Below are 21,994 nucleotides of genomic sequence, written 5' to 3'. Positions count from 1 at the left end.
CAGGCATCTTTGGAATAGAAATTCCATAGCACCATTCTCATTTTCCAGACACAGGACTGCTTGGATAAGCACCTGGTTTGGAGGACAGGGCACACACATTTTACTTGCCCAAATTGAGTTGTTAACGTATTGAAGGAAGCACAAAAAGAAACATCTGGAGCCCATGCCTAAAATAGTGTTTAACACTTTCTATATTCAAACAGGGGACTGAACATGTGTTGCAAAACACTGTCAGTTCTGATCCTTAAGGGGACAGATGGAGGTTATTACCAAGATTATCATAGTAAGAACTCTTTATGAGTGTGAAACTGAGAGAAGCTTGGACCTTGGAGAAGCTAAATTGTTTTGCTCTGTTAAGTTACTCATGCTATTATCTCACTCTGTTATGGAATTAGAATTGTCTTTAATGGTACTGTGTCCCTCTTGTGCCAGCAATTGAACTGGAACTTTTTTTTTGATGTATGCCAACTTTATCGCATTAGAAACTAATGCCAGATTGGGCTTCCTTTTTAAAAAAAATGCAGAATTGGCCCGATTAGTCTGGAGTAAGGTTAGGATAATTCACAGTCAAAACTGATGCATTTGTAAAAAGACCTGCATAGTTCTCAGCAGAACCACACAATTGATGGCAGCTTCATACATTTGGCTGTACAACACCAGGGACATATCAGCCAGCAGACACTGTAGGGAGGAAGGAATGGGTTAAAGGAAGGAGGACTCAAAGGGATGTGGAAGACTTGATTAATGAGATACACAGCATGAGAGAGGATGTGCACCAAGGGAACCAGAAGACCCAGTGGGGCCATCATAAGGAGATATGGGCAGGAGGCATTTTCAGTTGCTATTTTGGGTGTGATGATTTGTGCAGAATAAAGCATTACAGGAATATATTTCACTTCCTCACAAGCTTTCCCAGAATTAGGAGCAGACCATTCAATACAGACATGAACCCACACTGTTACTTTTCCTCTACCAACTTTTGAATCCTACTCCTTTCCCCAGATAGATGCAGAGTGGCTAAGCTCAAAGTTCTACTATTGCTATGCTGGGCCTTTAGGAAAACTATCTGATGAATGTGAGTGAAAGAGCTATTGGGGAAGGTTTACATTAATTTGGCAGGGGGATGGGAACTAGAGTGATAGGGCTGGGAATGGGGTATTTGGTATGCAGGTAGATGCATTGAGTAGTGAGACTATGAGGACGGGCGGGGGGAATGACAGTCAGTGGGATAAGTTGAAGTGTAACATGGGGGAAAATTGAAAAGGGTGATGAATACAGGACTGAATGTTTTATTTGAATGCACGCAGAATATGGAATAAAGTAGATGATCTTAGACCATAAGATACAAGAGCATCAAGACTGCTCTGCCATTTCATCATGGCTAATCCATTTAACTCTCAGCCCCATTCTCCCTCCTTTTCCTGGTATCTCTTAATGCCCTGACTAATCAAGAATCTATCAACCTCTGCCTTAACTATACCCAATGACTTGGCCTCCACAGCCACCTGTGGCAATGAATTCCACAGATTCACCACTCTCTAGCTAAAGAAATTCCTCCTCATTTCCATTCTAAATGGATGTCCCTCTATCTGAGGCTGTGTCCTCTGGTCCTAGACTCCCCCACCATAGTCTCCAAATCTACTCTAGGAAGGTGTTTCAACATTTTATAGATTTCAGTGAGATTCCCCCTCATTGTTCTGTATTCCAGTGAGTACAGGCCCAAAGTCATCAAATTCTCTTCAAATGCTAAGCCTTTCAATCACAGAGTCATTTTTGTGAACCTCCTTTAAACCCTCTTTAATGTCAGCACATCTTTTCTAAGATAAGGGACCCAAAACTGCTCATAGTACTCTAAATGAGGCCTCATCAGTGCCTTACAACACCTTAACATTTATCTGTGCTTTTATATTCTAATCCGCCTGAAATGCTAAAATGACATTTGCCTTCCTCACCACTGACTCAACCTGCAAATTAATCTTTAGGGAAACCTGCATGACGATTCCCCAGTTCCTTTGCAGCTCAGATGTCTGATTTTTTTCTCCATTTTGAAAATTCTCTACGATTTTATTTCTTCTATCAAAGTGCATGACCATATACTTCTCAACACCGTATTCCATCTGTCACTTTTTTGCCCATTCTCCTAATCTGTCTAAATACTTCTGTAGCCTCTCTGCTTCGCCCACACTCCTCCACCTATCTTTATATCATCTGCAAACTTAGCTACAAAGCCATATCTATTCCTTCATCCAAATAATTAACATATAATGTAAACACAGGCAGTCCCAACACAGAACTCATGTGGAATATCACTGGTCACCAGTAGCCAACCAGAAGAAGCTCGCTTTATTCCTAGTCTTTACCCCCTGCCAATCAGCCAATGCTCTACCCATGCTAGTATCTTTCCTGTAATACCATGGGTTCTTAACTTGTTAAGCAGCTTCATGTGTGGCACCTTGTCAAAAGGTCTTCTGAAAAACCAAGTACAGTTTTCCAGTTCTCCAGAATCCATTGATTCTTTAAAGATCATTACTAATGCCTTCACGATCTCTTTAGCCACCTCCTTCAAAACCCTGGCGTGTAGACCATCAGGTCCAGGTGACTTATCGATCTTCAGACCTTTCAGTTTCTCAAGCACCTTCTCCTTAGTAATGGCAACTTCACTCACTTCTGTCCCCTGACAGTCTGGACCTTCCGGCATCTCGTAGTGCAGTTAAAGATTGGCAGGTGTGACATTGTGGGTGACACCGAGTTATGGCTGAACGATGATCAGAGTTGGGAATTTAACATCCAGGAATACATCTCGTTTTGAAAAGACAGGCAAGTAGGCAGAGAGGATAGGGTGGCTCTATTGGTAAAAAATTAAATCAAATCCTTTGAAAGAGGTGATATACTACAGGATTGGAAGATATAGAATCCTTGTGGGTAGAGTTAAGAAACCACAAGGGTGAAAAGAGCCTGAATAGAGCTGCATAAAAGCTCCAAACAGCAGCCAGGAAGTGGGATAGAAATTACAACAGGAGATAGAAAAGGCATGCAATAATGGCAATGTTATGATAATTGTGTGGGATTTCAAAATGCAGGTAGGTTTGGAAAATCAGGTTGGCCGATCGCAAGAGAGGGAATTTGCAGAATGCCCATGTGATGGCTTTTTAGAGCAGCTTATAGTCAAGCTCCCCTAGTGGAAAAGCAATTCTGGATTGGTGCTGTGTAATGAACCAGCTTTGTTTTGGGAGCTTAAGTTAAAGAAACCCTGAGGAGACAGTGATCTATATGATAGTATTAACCCTACAGCCACTCGGCCTCGTAAAAAAAAAGTGTCAAGTCAGGAACATTCATATCGTGACCCGGTTAATCTGAAAGGAGACCAATCCTGACACCACATGCCAGACAAGCATGGCTGACTGTCTGGTGCGACACGCTAAAAAAAAAACCTACTCATTATTTGCTGGTTGGATCAAAGGATTACAATATTAATTCCTAGATGTACTAACTGCAACTATTGAATAGGCACTATCTATATTGAACAATGGCACAAAATGTTCAAGTTTTTGACCAGAGCAGAGCTCAAATGTGCAGAGGAAGTGTTCTTTCCTGGTGTGCATACACAAAACTCTGGAGGTTCCAGCGTTCAGAGTGTTTTGCTCCACATTGCCAGCAGCTGCAGTCTCTCCTATGCCTCTGTTTTAATGTGGTGTTTAGAATTCTTAAAGTGCCAGTTGTCATGAAATGCAAGGTGCTGCACCAAGCCATGTAAATTATTGGATCGGTACAGGTGGACCCACATGGCAGAATGAATGGGATTATCTTGTGACATGACACTTTCTCACCTACTTATTGATGTTTTTTCTTTTTTTTGTGCACCTGTTTCCACTCTCACTTTGTTGGTTCTAGGGTGACTTTAGTAAAGCTGAACTGATGTCTTTAGACTGTACCACACCTGGGGCAGAAGGTGTTTGGCAGAGCATATGTAATTAAAAAGGAGAGGTGCTCCTTCTACCATTTACATTAGAGCCTGTGCATAGGCTCCAGGTTTTCAGTGCCAGCTCTTTCTCTTCTTTTAACAGTCATGATCATTAATTCACAAGAGCCAATAGCATATTTTTAAAGGAGGCTTTGCGAATATCTCTGAATCTTTTCCTCTGTCTCCATGGCAATTTCTTGCTATGAAAGAGTCTGTTTTGGGAGTCTGGTGTTGGGCATGCAAGCCTAAAGAAAAGCCTGCCCAATGAGTGAATTAGAGTCTTAACACTTGGGACGTTGGGCTGGGAGAGGGTGCTGATATTTGATCATTTCACCTTTCAGGGGCTTTAGAAGATTGTTCTGCGACGAATGTTGATACTATCTGTCTCAAATTTATGGTGCCTATTGTAAATAATCCAAGTCTCTGTAGCAAGCTGGAGAACTGGGGCCATTGATATCTGGTAGATCAGAAACTTGGTGCTGCTTGAGATGGTCTTAAAATAGTTTTCCTCAGAAATCCAAAGGCTGCAATGGAGAAGTCATCATTAATATCTACTTTCACTGGGTGACTATGTTCCTTCTGAGGTGTGCATGCACACACGTCTTTTGCTACTAGTGCACAAAGGATTTTAAACTGCACACAAAAGATTGGCACCTCATTGGCATGTTGAATATATTTCACGATCATACACAACCACATTTTTTTTTTCCTGTTTCTGATGAGGGCAGTGTGACAATGTGGAGTTTGCGATAATTTGTCTGCGGATTTTAGAACTGGCTTATTTATCCTGTTTTTCTTGAAGAAATTGTTCAGTGTGCACATGTTGTCACTGGGGGAAAAAATTGCACAGCTCAAACTTTTCATGCACACTGGTCATTACAAATTAGAAAGAACATTGCTGAGTGGTGGCTATCCAAATATGTGGCCTTTGTTTTAGAACTGTGATTTGGCAAGCTCATTATAAAAACAATCTCTGTGTCATGTTCCTCCTGTAGCCTAAATACAAAATGTTTGTCACATCCACTGAGCTGAGAGATGGATTTGTGGGTACGCATAAAGGGCTTTCCTCTGATAGCTTCCTCTTGATGTTCTCCAGCTTCTGCTTCATGGCTCTTGGGCTTCAAGTCTTCTTGTTGCTTTGTTTCTGTTTGGGATGACTGCATGGTGTGTAGTAAGGGATGGTGAAATCTCCCCATCTGCATGATATGTGCTGGCATGCTCTTCTTCATCTTCAGGAGATTTGAATATTTTTCACGTGTATCCTGTCATTTTGGTGATTCTCATTATAGCTGCGTTCTAGTTGAGATTTGTAGTGGTTGAACAGTCACAGAAGCAGATGCTAGAATTTATCCCTCAGATCAACGCTGGTTGCTGAAAATATCCAGCGCTGCAGACTCGGTGAGAGTAAGTGAGGCAGATACGCTTCATGGAGATGAACATTCATAATTAGAAAATTCTCATGATTCACAACACTCTGCACACCGAGGGTGGGAAAAAACTTTCCAGATCATTAGCAGATAAGGTGTTAGAAACTATAAGTCAGGCCTAGTCACTGAGGTCTGAGATGAGAAGAAATTTCTTCACCTGTAGGATAGGATAGGGAATTTTGAAAATGACTATATAAGAGACTATTAATGCTCATTCACTGAGCTTCCAGGGAGAGACTGCCTGCTGAATGGATATTTGTAAATCAAGGAATATTTGATTGGTGTAGGAAAAGTGACGCTGAGGTGAAAGATCAGCTCAGGGAATGGCAGAGAAAGACCTAAAGGGCCAAATGTTCTAGTTCAGTTCTATTCTTACTATTTTGTTTCTGATTGCAGAGCAGACCCAATGGGCCAAATGGTCTAATTCTGTTTCTATATGTTATGGTCTTTATAACTGTGACAATCTGAGGTCTGTGCCTTCTGGGGGATTTTTGATTAACATTTGAAATTATTATCTGAATTACCATAGGCTAAAAGGACAAAATGATAAAAGCAGGGCATTCATCTTATGAAACTCAATTGCATTCATTACAGTAAAATGAAAAGTTTCAACTGGAGTGCCAAGTCCCGCTGCTATAAAGGGTGAATTTCCAGCAGCTAAATTTCTGCCATTCTCCAGAAGATTTTTTAAATCATTATTTCATCTGTTTTATTACAGCACTGAAACAGGCTATTGCTTCTCTATTCCTGGAATCTCATTTGTTGTTTAATTAATCTCAGTCAATATGCCCTTCTGCCACTTCCTCTATCACAGCACCCAATAAAATTCATGTCACCCATTCTACATGGTCACAAGGTTTGATAACAATTTGGTGGACCTGAATATGGGGAGGAAAAATATCAAGCCCCTGTTGGGATGCCAACCTCTTTGTGTTATTGGCCAAGATAAATTTGTACCTCAGAATGCTTTCAGTGATGGGGGAGGTTGTTAAGAATGTGAAAGAAGTTGCAGAAATATTACTCAGGATGTTACTTCTTACAAAAGTACTCTTACAAAAGACAAACGTTGCCATGATTCCAATCACAGGAGTGATTATTTCAGTTAAAGGATTAGCATCGTGCTAAAGGCTGTTAAATAATGTTGGTGGCAATTAGCAGCATGCCTATCATTCTTATAATAAATAAGGAAGTTTAACATACCTGAAACCAGTCTCACAGTATGTTCAGTCCTTCCTGACACTAATTTTAAATGGAAATAAATGAAAAATACAGTTGAATTCTTGGATGAATAATTGGCATAACAATTAAAAACAAAGTAATATTTGCAAATCCCAGACCAAACTCTGTAGGAGAGCTTGCAAGTTGTTTTGAAAGGATCTGTTTCACAAGCACAGCTTCTTCCCCTCCACCAGATTTCTGAATGGACAACAAACCGATGAACTCAACTTCAATATTTTCCCTCTCTTTTTGCACTACTTATTTATTTTAATTATATATATATATAAAACTAATTTATAACTGATTTATAATTTTATTATGTACTGCTGCTGTAAAACAACAAATTTCACAACATATACCCCTGATATTAAATCTCTTAAAAATTCAGAACTATTGTAATTTGCAGTTGAGACAAATTGAATAATTGTGTTTAGTGCCAGCAAATAATCTCTATTTAAATAGAGGATTGTGTAAATATATTTTTAAAATGTCATTGAATATCTTCTAAAAGTCAAAAATAAATTACGTATTTATGATTACTGCTAATATAATATTATGTGGTTGTAGCAAAAATGGATAATTTCACCACCTGTAACAATTTTTCATTTAAGATGAGAAAGCTGTAGTACAACACTGGCTAATCTACTTGTGAATTTGACTATGTTAGCTAACTTATATTGTAATACCACTTTTAGATATTCTTGATCACATTTGCCATCACAACACTATTAACTTAAATAAGAGTTTCCTTACAATAGTATGGGAAGACTTGAAAATAATTATTCACGATTCAGAATGCAGTAATTGCTCTCTCTCTCACACACACACACACACACACACACACACACACACACACACACACACACACACAACACCACCCCCCCCCCCAGAAAATTCCTTTCCCCCACAGGTTAACTGTTCAATCTTTTATATTCTTCCAACGGGTAGCTTGTTGTTTTACACAAAGATTATTAATTGTGAAACATGCAAGGAAGAGGTTTCCATTTGCTGTGTATGAGTATTACGATATCTACGGTAAATAATTATTTTCCACACATTTGCATGTCCCATTCTTCCAGGGCTGTTTGCCAAATTATCACAATGTAGATTTGAAGTGCTTATCCGATATCAGTTGTTATACCTGTTAACTGATAGATAGAAATGAATGCTCCCAACCATTCCAGCTCTTCAATAAAAATAGTTACTGAGTTCAGCCAGGTATATTTAATTTATTAACATCCAGTATAACATAACCTTAATAATAAGTAGTAAAACATGTCCATGCATTATGAATTAAATGAACAACAAAAGGGTTCCATTTATAAGGATTAAGAATTATTGCAAAAAGTTCAAAGTAAATTTATTATCAAAGTACGTATATGTCACCATATACTACTTTGAGATTTAATTTCTTGCAGGCATATACAGGAAAATTAACAAATAATGAAAGTAAAGAATACAATATCGTATGTATAAAGAAATGCAACCTTGAATTGTTAATAAAGGTTAAGAAGAACTTTTGACTAAGTTTTGACATCTCACATTGAAGAACATTGCAAGCAATTACAGGTCTTCTTCGATCTATGAGTAATCTTCAAGTTTATTGAAGTACCGCATATCCAAAGAAAAATTAGCAAACACAACACAAGTTGCTATGTTAACTGTACTTAATAGAAGGCAAACAGATAGGACATACAGGCAATTAGTCAACTAGATTGGTACTTAGGAATGGGGTTCCTATCAATCCATGCTTCAGGGTGAAAGGGTGAGAGCCAGCTGCTCACTAACCTCCGTGAAGGAGTTTTTTGACTTCTTCATCCTCAAGTATTTTGTGATCACCCTCTATTATCTTGGTGACCTTGCTGTACTGTGTTCCTGACAAGATACATGTCAATTGTGAACCTCTAACATTTTCTCTACTTCTACTGTAGGAAGGTTACAAATGTGATATTCATTAGCATACTTTAGATACATTAACACATTTACTTTTCAATTAATGTCACCATTTAAGTAATAAGCAGAAAAGTTTAAGACAATTACATGACATGCTTAAATAACAATATCTCAGAATACTTATAGAGCAATAGCTTAACTGGAGAAAACAGAATAATTTTAAAAATGCCTAATTCTTCCTGTGATATTTACCTTATCATTGGTCTAAGAAGTGATCGAAGCAGGTCAACATCATAAAAGTTTTGTTAAGATAGTAGATTTTAATTTGGTTTCCTGAATTATTTCAGGCTCAAACTAAACCCCACTTAGAATATTGATTGCTCTCAGAACAGAAAAAGGGGTTTATCTAACATTTTTGACCAAATTTCACACTGGGACTATGTTGCTTATTTCAAATCTTACTTTATTGGAGGCACAAGCAATTTTGTTCATAAAGTAACAAGTTCAACAACACAATGCTGTTCTTCACTATAATGTGCCATTTCCTACTATTTTGAGTTCCAAGAATGCTTCTACTGTCTCTGAGCAAACAACATTTATAAGAAAATAATACTTTACTCATTTATGTATGTAGGGTTTGACTGGATTTTAATTATAGATGTAAAGAGACTCAAGCTATTTACTTGCATGTGTATTTTTGATCAGGTATAAAATGTAAAACAATTCCCTATCAAAAATGAAATAAACAAACTTCCCCTTTTTAGTTAAACCTATCAGAAACAAAGTTTGCGATTGTTCCCAGGAGTTAGATACTGTTAAATGTCAGGATGCTTTTTTTTTAATCGTGTAGGGAGGGAATCTCGTCAGAGACAAAAATACCCAGGTCATTTTGGTTGGGGTGCTGGGGTGGGAGTGGAAGGATTGGGGAGGAAGAAGGAGGAATTTTATAGCAAAGTCCCATTAGTCACACTATAAAATGTAAAATTGAAAAATATATCAAAATACACTTTCAGTAAACTACAGACCTCCTTCAATAAGTTTGGAAAGGGCCATAGCATCAGCATCACTCGTTCCTGAATCATCACCAAGGGAGAGAGAGACAGAGAGAGAAAGTAAACAATGATATTACATTAGGCCTCTGGAGAAATAATATCAATGATTAGTGGGCCTGAAGATTGTTACCAAACTTTTTCCCAAGACCTACTTGTATGTCACAGTTGTAATAACAACTGTATCAGTAACTCTTTCTCAGGATATGGAGTAAATCTTAAATGTTTGCCAAGCTAATTCTAATGAGGCGACTAAGTAATGTCTATCCAATGTTGTCCATTATTTATCTACATACCTTCATACAATATTGCAGTTCCAAAGCCCCATTTGTAATTACATCACTATGTTTCCCAACATCTAACCACAAGCTCCATACTCTCCCTCTTTCTTGTGTCCTACTCTTTCAGTTTAAAAGTGCTTTCTTCGATACAGTTCCTGTTTTAGCACAATGCCATTCTACCATTTGTAGCTTTCTGTCCTCTTCGCATTTTTGCTCACTCACTGCTCGCTAAACCTCTCCTATTCATGTACTTATCTAGTTGTCATACTTCCCCAACTCCATCTGGAGTTTCATTAATGATGGTTTAAAATGTTGGCTCTTCATCCCAGCTCACAGAGCTTTCTCCCACATCCACTATCCTGTACTCAGTCACTGCCCTTTTTGCTGGACCAACATTTGAAGATGACTCTATTATGTTTTGCCTCATTCTATGTGGGGTCCCAAAACTTCCATCTATGTATCCTTTAGCTGTTTTCCTCTTTATTTAACACCATGAGTAGTTTTACTAATTTATTATTTATTTTCATGAGGTTCAAATTAGTATGAATTGTATCAAATATTATTGAGTAAATGGTGATGACTAATATCTGATTTTTTATTATAGGATTATGATGTCCTTCAACCCAACTCATCCATACCTGGTCCTAAGCCTGCATTTTGCCCATATCCCTCCAAACCATTCCTATCAATGAACCTGTCTAAATGTCTGTTGAATGTTGTAATTGTATCCGCCTCTACCACTTCTAAGTGCTTGTTCCTTTTGCTCACCACCCTCGGTGTGAAAAACTTGCCTTTCTAGTCCTTTAAATCTCTTCTCCTCTCACTTTAAACCTCTGCCCTCAAGTTTTTTAGACTCTCTGCACTGGGAAAATGACTGTGGCCATTTACTTTATCCATATCCTTCTTAAGTTTTATAAATATCTGTAAGCTCATCCCACAGCCTGTTTTGCTTTAGGAAAAATAGTGCCAGCCTCTCCAGTTTCTTATTCCTCAAGGTCACCAACCCCAGCAACATCCTTGTGAATCTTTTCTGAAAATAATTTATTATAAATATAATACAATAAATAATAAGAATCATATGCCTTTTAATACAAGATAAAATTAAAGTAGTTAAATTATTTCATATGTCTGGGAAACAATCCATGGGTTCAAGTCTCACTATAGCACCTGGAAAAATAATAGTTAGTGAAAATATCTAGAAGTACAAAAAACAGTATCGGTAAAAATAATATTGGATTGTAAAATATCAGCCCATCCTGGAATTTTTATAAGAATGGAACTCTACCAGAGTCTGGCAGATGATTTCAGAAACACTGCAGAATGGTTGGCTCTCAACTGTCCTCTTACTGATCCATCAGCCACGCAGTTGTTAAAATCTGCTACATGAAAATGCGAAAATGCTACGACTGGAAAGACAGCCGAGCATCAGCACAGAAGATGGACATGACAAGGGCACTTCCAGCTTACTTTATTCACCAAAGTCCATTCAAAGATTAAACTTGGAGACTTGTCCCTCAGATCAGTTAAATAACACATCATCAGACTCACAGCTATACTTGTCTGCATGGATTTCACATTGCAATCTATACATGTTTCTTATCCTGTTGGAAGGAGAGACAAAGGCACAGTGTTTTATCAAAGGCATTAGGAGAAAATAATTGTGAAATTCTTGATATGTTTTCAAATCCTACAAACTTTTATGGCAACAGGTCTCACAAAGGTAAGGAGATTTGCAGAGTATGATATACTGCTGCGTTTTAGTTGATGAATCAATATTCAGTATCCACATACACGACTGAGAAGCCAAATGAAGAGAGAGTGCACAATATATTCAAGGTGAGAAACTCCAATGTGGATTAACAAGAGTGGTAAATTCTGAATCTGACTTGATCCTGAAGTTCATTGCTGCCAGAATAGCTGAGCCAGAGGGTAAGAAACAAAACAAGATAATTTTCTCATCCTCACTGATCTACTGATTACAGATACAGGAAGGACCACTCTACATCCCTCCTGGTTGATGTGTTGTACTATCATCAAGCAGAATAGACCTCCTTGACAAGCCAGGGGAGCAACCTAGTTCAACGAGGAGCAGAAACATTAACTCATGTACTAAGTACTGTGTACTAGCCAAATGAAATTGCCACAAATAAGCCGAATAAGCAGAAGCTGTTGCATGCTAATTTACTGATGGTTCAGAAAAACATTTCATAGTCCTGTCTCATCCAGTGATAAAGTGCAGAAGACAATAAATGAACAGCAGGATGAGACCATGTAGACATTTCCATACTCCATGATGGTAAGGAGCAGCGACGAAGTGTAACAGAGACAGCTGAAGGGCCTGCAAACATCTAGAGTCATAATACTGCACCGAGAAAGACTATTTGGTGCAGCTCATCTACGCTGACGAAGATGACCACATAAGGTAACCACATGTTTGGTCCATATCACTCTAAACCAATTAATGGCAAGGGTCCATGGACACCTCAGTTAATGGTACTGGTCCATGGCAAAGAAAACTTGTAAACCCCTGCTCTAAGCCTTTTATATCTATGTATTCATCCAAGAGTATTTTAAATATTGTAATTTTACCTGCATCAACTACAGTACTTTCTCTGGCAGCTCATTCCATATGCACTCAAATATCTGTAGAAGAGTTTTCCCCTCAAGTCCCTTGTGAATATTTCCTTTAAAACCATATACCTTCTAGATTTTGTTTCCCTTTCACTGGGACCTGAGATGCATTGACATATAGAAATGTTGAAAAATCTACTTCAACTAATCTTAGATATCTGCGATTTATCAAGGGATTCAATGCCTGTGACACCAGCCTGCTGCTTTGGGGTTGCAGCCTTCAGCATCTGCTGGTTAAAGCCTTGAGACAGAAGTATCAAACCAAGGACTTATCCTTCCTCTTTGCTGGCAGTCTTCAGACAAATCATGTCACTTAAAATAATATGAAGAGTGGTTTAGACCACAGGGGTCAGGAGCCACCCAACAGAAGTGAAGACGTTCTGACCACACACACAAAATAAAATGATGGGTCGAATCTAATCCAACCCATCATAGTCCCATCAGGTTACTCTTCTTTATAAACTGATAAAAGGTATCACCAATACTTCTGTCAAATTGATAGTAGCAACAAGTGAAATTGACAATGAGAATCACAGTAAAGTTACCCCATAGACTGGGGTGATATCCAATATTAGGAAGGCAGTCCTATTTGTTGGTAGACCACCTCATGACATTACTGTAGATGATCTCATTCTCAGTCATCTTCAGTTGCTTCATCAGCGAGTCTCTCACCATCATAAAGTTAGAAATTTGTATGTTGATTGAATAATGTTCAGTTCCATTTGCAATTCCTCAGGAAATGAGGCTGGTCATACCCCATGTGCAGCAAGACTCACATAACATATCGACTCAGGATGATGTAAGAAAACTAACATCTGCACCAGATGAGGGCTAAGCAATGGTTATCCCCAGCAAGAGGGAAGGTTAATTACCGTTGACATTCAACAGCATCACCATTACAAATTCTCCACTAATATCACTAATTCAACTAGATTTCCACTTAAATCCTTGTGGCAGGTGATGGGCCAGGGATTCTGTAGTCACCTTCCACTCCCAAGCCTTTCTACAACCTGTAAGGCAAACTGGTAGTGTGGCAGATCATTCTCTGGTTGTTAGATGATCACCATTTCAGTAAAAAAAAATCTACTCAGGGCAAAGGCATCCATTTGTTTGGGACCCCACCACCATTCTCAACTTTTATCCACCACTTAAGTATTCTGAATTCAGTCTGTACAATCTATAAAACATTTTGCAGAAATTCAACAAGATCACTTCAATTGCATCTCTCTAATTAGCATCTTCTATCAACTGGACTTATAGAAGGTGGCCACTGCTTGTATGTTCCCTCCTGGAAGCAGCACTCTGTCGTGATGTTATTGTTTATTGGGTGAACATAATGAGACTTTCTATCTAAATGATCTCAACAGAACCTATATTACATGGACTAGAATGATTTAGAAAGCGGCTCACACAATCAACTCACCAGGATAGGTATTAAACGCCAACCTTGCCAGCGATCAAGATATCCCATGAGTGAATTTTTTAAAAAATAATTAATAACTCACCGCTTTGAATGACCTTTCCACTAAATACTTTTATTTCTGGTTTAGATGTAACAACTCTTGTAATTTCTGTGACCTTAGTTTCTGAGAAGCAAAGATATTAGTGCCGTTATTTCACTAAATTCATTTCTCGACATTCAAGTTTAGCAAGCATAGCATCGTCAAAATAATAAGGAAGGGGAAGTCTTTGTTAGACTGAATTTGACATCATATTGAAAGCCAGTTGAATCAAATGGAACCACTAGTAATTTTGTCCCACTGTAAACAAATGCTATCCCATTTAAAATGGAAGCTTACTTCATAAACTGCAGAAAAACACTGCCTTTGGTGGGTATTAATCCTGTGATTATAATGAAGCTCAGATTTCAGAATAATTATTGATATTTCTATTTTGAATGACCAGCTGAGATAAATGCAATCAATTTCACTTACTTCAGTTTAAAAAGAATCAGGTTATTTGCAATTTGTGTTTAGCAGGAATGCATAGTTCATATAACAATAGGCCTCAAATACCCTAACACAAGTTTAATGTTATTATATTTTAGCAGTCTCCTGTCTTATTATTCCAGTTGTGTAATTTTCCAAAAAATGACTGAGGCTTAGTTGGATATTTAAGTGGGCTGATTACCAAATAATGTGGCTAAAGATACAAGACTTCACACCCAAATTAATTCTGTATTATGGTCATGGGACAGCCCCTGTTGCAGTACAAATATAATAAAATTAGTCCCTCATCTATCTCTAGGTAGCCAAAAGTATAACTAAAAATGATCTTCAAGAAAAATCTATATTGGAAATCAAATGGATACAACTCAATCCAGTTTAACAGTAGGGGCGACTGAAAACTTTACAGGTGATGGTTTCATTTCTGAATTAGTCAGATTCTTGCTACTATCATCCTAAAACTGAAGCTAGCTCTTGGCTGAACCTTCTTAAGATATACAATAAGATCCCAAATCCCATTGATTTTTGTGCTTCTTAGATTATAGGATGATTATGTCATTTTAATTCAACCTGCTACAGCCAATAGGATTATGGTTCCTTCAGCAACATTTCCCATTTTTGCCCCATTGCACCCAGATAGTATTTCAGCCATTCAATCCAATGTAGACCATCCTTTGAACTGCTGCGACATCAGTTTCCTGTTGCAGCTAAAGTTTTTTCTTAACTTCAGAATGAACAAAAATCCTGTTGGATGGCTTTTGAAATTATGATGGCAATCTACACAACAGAAAATCATTTAGAATCATTGCTGACTAAGTCTTCCAGATTCTTTTACTCCAGTGCTGTCAGCCAAAAGTCACTTTGGTTTCCAACTCAATTCAACTGTGCAGAGGGTCACATTTCATATGTAGATGATTTTAAACCTGTTACACAGAGGTGACTTTCTTTGAAAAGGCACCTTTAGGTTTGGGTTAATACCACACACGTAATTTTAGAAGTTCACATTCCCGTCGCAGATGACTATTTCTACGTGCAATTAATTAGGAATTCACGTACATGCTCCTCATAACCTTCGATCCATTAATCATCGCATATGCTTAGGAGATCAATAACTTGGGTAGCAGGGTACTTGCAGGTAGGAATGGGTGGGATCATTATTGTAAGAGAAGTTTTGTAAGGTAAAGGTTAGAGATTATTTTTTACACAGGTGTTATTGGAGAATAAGATGCCATAGCAGAGAGAGCATGGCATCTTTCAAAGGGGAACATGGGCAAGTGTTTGAAGCTGAGGAAGATACAGGACTAAGGAAAAGTGCAAGATCATAAAATCATTTTTGGATTGCTACATTGCAATGCATCCACAAAGAGGAGACACTTTCTGCTTTTCTCTAAGTATCCATGGCTCCATTCCTGGCAGGCAAGCGGAATAAGATTAAAAATGATCCCTTATATTTAATAAAAATCAAATTCCTGCCAAGACATGAGGCCAAGAACAGATTAAGTAGTCAGGTTAGCCCATTATTTAAAATACAGTTGCACCACAATGAACTTAGGGTGCTCACTAAAAATTAAATAATGAAGAAAAATAATTCAGTTCCTTGCACCACCACAAAGCCTGTGCCCCATTGGCTTCAAGAAAGAAAGGGGTAAAATAGGGAAAAGATGAGCAAAAAACACTTTAGAAAAGAAAGGAAGAGTTGCTGCAAATACAGTGCACGTGGATGTGTATCTACCATACGGAATCACTTCTCTGGTTAAGCTTGATCCAATCTCTGTGATATCTGGTTGTATGACCTTAATAACACGAGCTGAAAATTCAAGGACAATATGATTTACAGGCAAGCACTCTCAAGCAATCATATGTCAATTAACCACCACTTCGTCCATTTTAACAGCCAGCAGCGATCTGTTTCACTGAGGTAGAAACATTGTCTTGAAACAATTAAGGCATTTTTAATAATACAGATAGAGCACGTAACTAAATAAATTTAGCTAATTGATCAGCTACTAATCAAGCTGGATGAGATTACTATAAATTCTGATGCCATTCTCTTCGCAGTCATCTGGTTCTGGGGGTGGAACTGGATTCCCTGGTGGTTGTGTCTGGTCTTCCATTACTCACGCACTTTGCCTTAATAATTTTCTTTTTATCTTTCAACTTTATGCCTGGTCTTTGCCATCCAGACAGGATCTGTATTCAAATCAACTTGCTTGACAAATTGGCAAAGTCATACTCTGTCACTATAAATTTTCAGTTGATAATGATCTTCTTTATATCATGAGTGCCATGCACTTAAGTTTACTTCTGTTCCTTTGAAGGAGCCCAAGTTTCAATATCATCAAGTAATACCATGCACTTTCCATATTACTTACCGTATTCTACAGTCTATAAAGAAAAGAGACACATTATGTCATTGCAAATGTTATTGCTTTGCTCAATGTGATCCATGACAATGTTGTACATGAAGGCTGCACATCTGGCACAGTGCACAGACTTGATTTCAATGTCCATGAAAGTTAATGCTTAACTGAATATCCACTGATCCCTCACCATCAATGATCCATTTGACTGTGCCCACAAATTATTCTAGCATTTCTCAATCAACTATCCAGATCTATTTAGCATCACATCATTTGAGTTGCACTGATTACAGTCTGAAGTTTAAGTTCTGTTCAGAAGTAAATAAGTAGTTTCCCTGCACTCCGTACAGATGTTTTTGGAAGTTTTATATTGCTCTTATTTAGCATTGCAGTCAGTTTATTTTCTTGTAATATTTCTTGTTAATCTTCTCAGCTTTGAACTGCAATAACACTGCTTCTTTGGGCCTCTTATATAGTCACCTCATATAGTCTGCCCAGCAACACCTGTTATTCCATTCTTGTAAAAGAGGACACTACTATTTAACAGGAAGGGGGGTTCACATTGTTTGTTTCTGTCCTGTTTGAATTATCTTTTCACTCTTCTTTCTTACCTGTTTTGGCAGAATTTCATCCTTGCAATAAAAAATACATTTGTGGTGAACCAGATTTTGGAAGCAAAGTACAGTATTATTTTGCACATTCACTTAATATATTCTGAGGTGAAATTTTTCTCCTCTTCTAATTTTAGCTCTTTTTATTATATTACCTTTCATTTAAACTTTCACCAGTTACATTTACAGTTTATGCCACTTCCAAATCCTGTGTACTTCGCCCACCCCGATCAGAAACAAAATTGGTCTTGCGACACTTTTCACGACTTTTCAGCCAGACTACATCATAACCTCCTGAAGGAATTCTATTATCTTTCTGCCTCCTTCCTCAGCCAGAGTGACATTAAGGATGCATTGTTTGCCTACTCCACCATGAGAAGGTTATTCCGTCAGTATACTTAGTTTGGTATTATGGACATTCTTCTTGTCTTTCCCTGTTATATTGTCTAACAAAAGAAGTCTAAAATTATCTCACTTAGATATCATTTCTTACACACAGAGACTTTGTGTCCTTTTCCTTGCATCTAATTAGTTAACATTCCAGTCATAATGTTGTTGGAGTTCCGAGTTAAGATGACTTACAATTAGTTTTATATAAATTAGTAACTGGTTCTGGCTAAAGTGTAACAGACATTTTCCAAGCTAACCTTCTGTGCCAATTATATGTCAACCCGAGAACAGAAGCGTGATTTCATGTCTGGGAACTTGGCATAGATGTCTTTCATTTTATTATGGCACCAGTTCCTTATCCATCCTTTAAACCTTTTCCCTTTATGCAGTCTGTAGAAGTTATCCATAAATTTTCATCATGGGTTTGAAATTGCTCTTTGAATTATTCCTTTTTAAGTCAATAGAAAAGGCCAGAGAATAAACTAGTAACTCAAGAGTGTACGGATCATTAAAGATACTTAATTCAGTCTAAGTAATCCAAAAGGATTACTTTGGATTGTTAAACCATTGTCAAACTCCATTGTTAAGCCCAGGTGTAAATGTTAGTACCAATCACTCCACTTCTATGACATACAAAACGAAGGAAAAACAGAAGAAATACCCAGCAATTTGAAAGTCCCAAAGTGTTCTGAAGATCCAAAATCTGGCACTTGGCTAGATTCTGGCACAGATCAAAGCTAACCTAAATAAGACAACTTGGTTAAGTAGGAGGAAGAAGGAACCACTATAACACTTTGCTTCTCCAATGTTTTCCTTCATTTGTTTCTTAAGTCCTACCCAGTAACAGATGGCCCTGTGCACCAGACCCTCTTACTACTGTAAGGATCCAAATCTGGCAGTTCTTCTCAGATTCAATGGAGTTCAAACTATTCTTCTTATAACTGATGAGGCTTTGAAGGCTTAAGCAGTAAAGCCAATTAATCCAGTTATCCTCTAATACTTAATCAACTATTATTTTATATATATATATTTCTTGAAACTAATAATGACATTAAGAACAATTATTAACTTTAAAAAGTGCTGATAATAGTTGAAGGACTTACTGACAATGGGCAGATCGATCCTGGTGTAGGTATAACTTGGGACAAACTATTCAATGACAAAAAAAATGACAAACGAGACATTAAGTACCTACGATGATGATTATTCACACCTAAATGAAAACTCATTGAGCTTACATTCCTCTGAGGTTGATTTTTTTTCATTTTAAAGTAACACATTAAGAAACTGCATACAATGCTGGGAACTCTCAGAATTAAGGATTATCTAAGTGTAAAGAATTTGAAACACCCTTAATATTTATCCACTTGATCAAATTTTGCACATATTTGTTTAAATTCTGCACAATTTAAACAAATGATTTAAGCAGATGATTGTGCTTATTCTAACAAGTGACATGAAATAATGGATAGTACACTGTACTTTACACATTATTCCAGCTGTAATTTGCAGCTGGAAGTGAGAAAATTGAGGCCATGAGAAATTGCAACATGGATAGTAAATTTATGACAGGTTACTTGCAGTAAAAGACTACTTTACCAGACTAATCAGGTATACTGCTAATGACTTGAACTTAAGGCAAATGATATGATTTCAAATTCGCAAATGATGACATTCACTCATTTAATCTATTAAGTCGTGGAGTTTCAAAGAGGTTTTTTAGAATGGATCCAGTAATGAGTACAAGTTGTTCTCCTTAGAGAAGATTTAAATTGAGGAGTTTAAAATCATGAAGAATTAAGTTAAAAGAAAGGTTTTCCAGGTTCTGAAAGCCAATAAACAGTGTTCAGGACACACTGATGATAAGGACCAGATGACATGAGGTAACTTTTCTTTTAATGCAATAGTGGTTAGGACATTCATAAGGAAATGCAGACTCACCTGAAAGGAATATGTGAAGGAGTTGTGAGAGGCAGTAGGGTGAAGCTAACTGGAATATTTTTGGAAAGATTTAGCACAGATTTCATGGGTCAAGTGGCCTTCTATTATTGAATGATTCAATTGTGTCATGGTGCTTTTCTTTTGCCAAGTTTTGTATCAAGTATAATCCTTATGCTTCATCTCCCTACACTCAATTCCATCTTACTTTTCAAAATATTGAAAACAGGAGACTCAAAACCTTAGGCGCTGCACTGTAAATCATCCTGATCTGCTTCCACCCACTCCCCAGTGTACATTTATAGAATTATGGAAGATCATAAATAGAACAAACAGATATTACATATACACTCAGTGACCACTTTAATAGGTGCAGGAGAGGCATCCGGTGCAGTTTCAAAGGTCATAATTTGAGGTAAATTTATTATCAAAGTACAAATATGTCACCATATGCAACCCTGAGATTCACCTTCTTGTGGGCATATACAGTAAGCACAGGAAAGTAACAGGATCAATGAAAGTCTGCACACAACAGGACAGGCAAACTCCCAATGTGCAAAAAAACCCCACCAAACTCCGCAAATATAAAAGAGAAAAAAAAAGCAAAATAAGAGTAAACAAATAAGCAATAAAAATCAAGAACGTGAGATGAAGAGTCCACGACAGTGAGTCCATAGGCTGTGGGGACAGTTCAATGAGCGAAGCTGAGTGAAAATATCCCCACTGGTTCAAGAGCCTGATAGTCAAGGGGTGACAACTGTTCTAAAACTGGCAGTGTGGACCCTGAGGCTCTTGTACCTTCTTCCCGATGGCAGTAGTGAGAAGAGAGCATGTCCTGGGTAGTGAGGATCGCTGATAATGGATGCTGCTTTCCTGCACCAACGTTTCTTGTAGCTATGCTCAATGGTGGGAAGGGCTTTATTCGCGATGGACTGGACAGTATCTACTACATTTTATTGGATTTTTCCATTCAAGGGCACTGATATTTTCATATCAGGTTGTAATGCCGCTAGTCAATATAAGCTCCACCACACATCTATAGCAGTTTCTCGAAATTTTAGATATCACACCGAATCTTTGCAAACTTCTGAGAGAAAGCAGAGGCACTGTTGTATTTTCATCATAACTGCATTTATGTGTTGCGCCCAGAACAGATCCTCTGAAATTATATCACTGAGGAATTTACTGATCCTCTCCACCTCTGATCCCCCAATGCGAACAGGTTCATGAATCTCCGGTTTCCTCCTCTTGAATTCAATAATCAGCTTCCTGGTCTTGCTGGCATTGAGTGAGAGGTTGTTGCTGTGGCACCATGCAGTCAGACCTTCAATCTCCCTCCTGTATGCTGATTCGTCACCACCGCTAATTCAGGCAATGACAGCAGTGTCATAAGCAATCTTAAATATGGCTTTGAAGCTATTCTTAGCATCACAGTCTTAGGTGTAAAACGAGTAGAGCAGGGGACTAAGCATACAGCCTTGTGGGTGTGTCTCTGCTGATGGAGATTGCAGAGGAGGTGTTGTTACCAGTCTGAGCTCAATGGGGAAATCAAGGACATAATTGCCCAAGGAGCAATGATGCCAAGATCTTGAAGCTTATTGATTCAATAAGATAAGATAAAACTTTATTTATCCCAAAGGAAATTATTGTTGCAAGGTTGCTCAGTCAGAAATACATACTTTAAGATACAAAATGTAAGAGTTGAGGTACAAACAAAGAATACAACATGTACATAAATAAAGTAATAGTGCAAAATACAGATGTGCAATGAAACCATATAAGGAGGAGGATGTAGTCTTATAGCCACAGGGACAAAGGATCTCCTGTGGGGTTCTGTGGTGCACCTCAGTGGAATCCGTCTGTTACTAAAGGTGTCCCCCTGTTTGTCCAGTATGTCATGGAGGGGGTGAGAGAGATTGTCCATAATGCTCCGTAGCTTCTGCAGCATCCTCCCCTCAGACACAACCACCAGGGAATCCAGTTCCACCCCAGAACAGAATCAGCTTTCCTGACAAGCTCATCGATCTTTGTGTCAGCTGCTCTCACCCTGTTGTCCCAGACGACGACAGCATAAAATAGAATGCTGGCCACCACTGAGTGGTTGAACATCTGCAGCTTAGTACTACAGAGGTTGAATGACCAAGGCCTCCTCAGGAGGAATAGTTGGCTCTGAACCTTCTTGTACAGAGACCCTGGATTTTTTTAGTCCAGTCCAGTTTATTGTCAGGTGAGTTTCCCGGGCTTTTTGGATGACTTCTTCATCCATTCTCTTGATGGAGATGGGAATGC

The 21,994-nt window shown here is 38.1% G+C and overlaps 2 protein-coding genes across 6 annotated transcripts in view; one reads left to right on the top strand and one right to left on the bottom strand.

Annotated features, from left to right (window-relative positions):
- Positions 1 to 21,994, top strand: part of LOC132391180 (uncharacterized) — a 1,045,680-nt gene that overhangs the window by 461,501 nt on the left and 562,185 nt on the right. The gene's annotated exons all lie outside the window — the stretch shown is intronic.
- LOC132391179 (periostin-like) overlaps positions 1 to 21,994 on the bottom strand; it is a 67,833-nt gene that overhangs the window by 2,035 nt on the left and 43,804 nt on the right. For 2 of the 5 annotated variants that reach the window (XM_059964046.1, XM_059964045.1), the window contains exons 16-21: positions 18,871 to 18,916; positions 16,139 to 16,213; positions 13,966 to 14,046; positions 9,525 to 9,572; positions 8,395 to 8,481; positions 6,589 to 6,627 (exon numbers count right to left, since the gene is read on the bottom strand). In XM_059964046.1, the coding sequence (XP_059820029.1) occupies positions 6,589 to 6,627; positions 8,395 to 8,481; positions 9,525 to 9,572; positions 13,966 to 14,046; positions 16,139 to 16,213; positions 18,871 to 18,916 (376 nt within the window). The remainder of the gene's footprint in view (positions 1 to 6,588; positions 6,628 to 8,394; positions 8,482 to 9,524; positions 9,573 to 13,965; positions 14,047 to 16,138; positions 16,214 to 18,870; positions 18,917 to 21,994) is intronic. The other 3 variants (XM_059964049.1, XM_059964048.1, XM_059964047.1) reach the window with 2 other exon arrangements.

Source organism: Hypanus sabinus, chromosome 3, assembly GCF_030144855.1.
Source record: "Hypanus sabinus isolate sHypSab1 chromosome 3, sHypSab1.hap1, whole genome shotgun sequence".
In the NCBI taxonomy this organism is placed as follows: Eukaryota; Metazoa; Chordata; class Chondrichthyes; order Myliobatiformes; family Dasyatidae; genus Hypanus; species Hypanus sabinus.
Note: the sequence above shows the minus strand (reverse complement) of the source record. Positions and strands in the feature narration are given on the sequence as shown.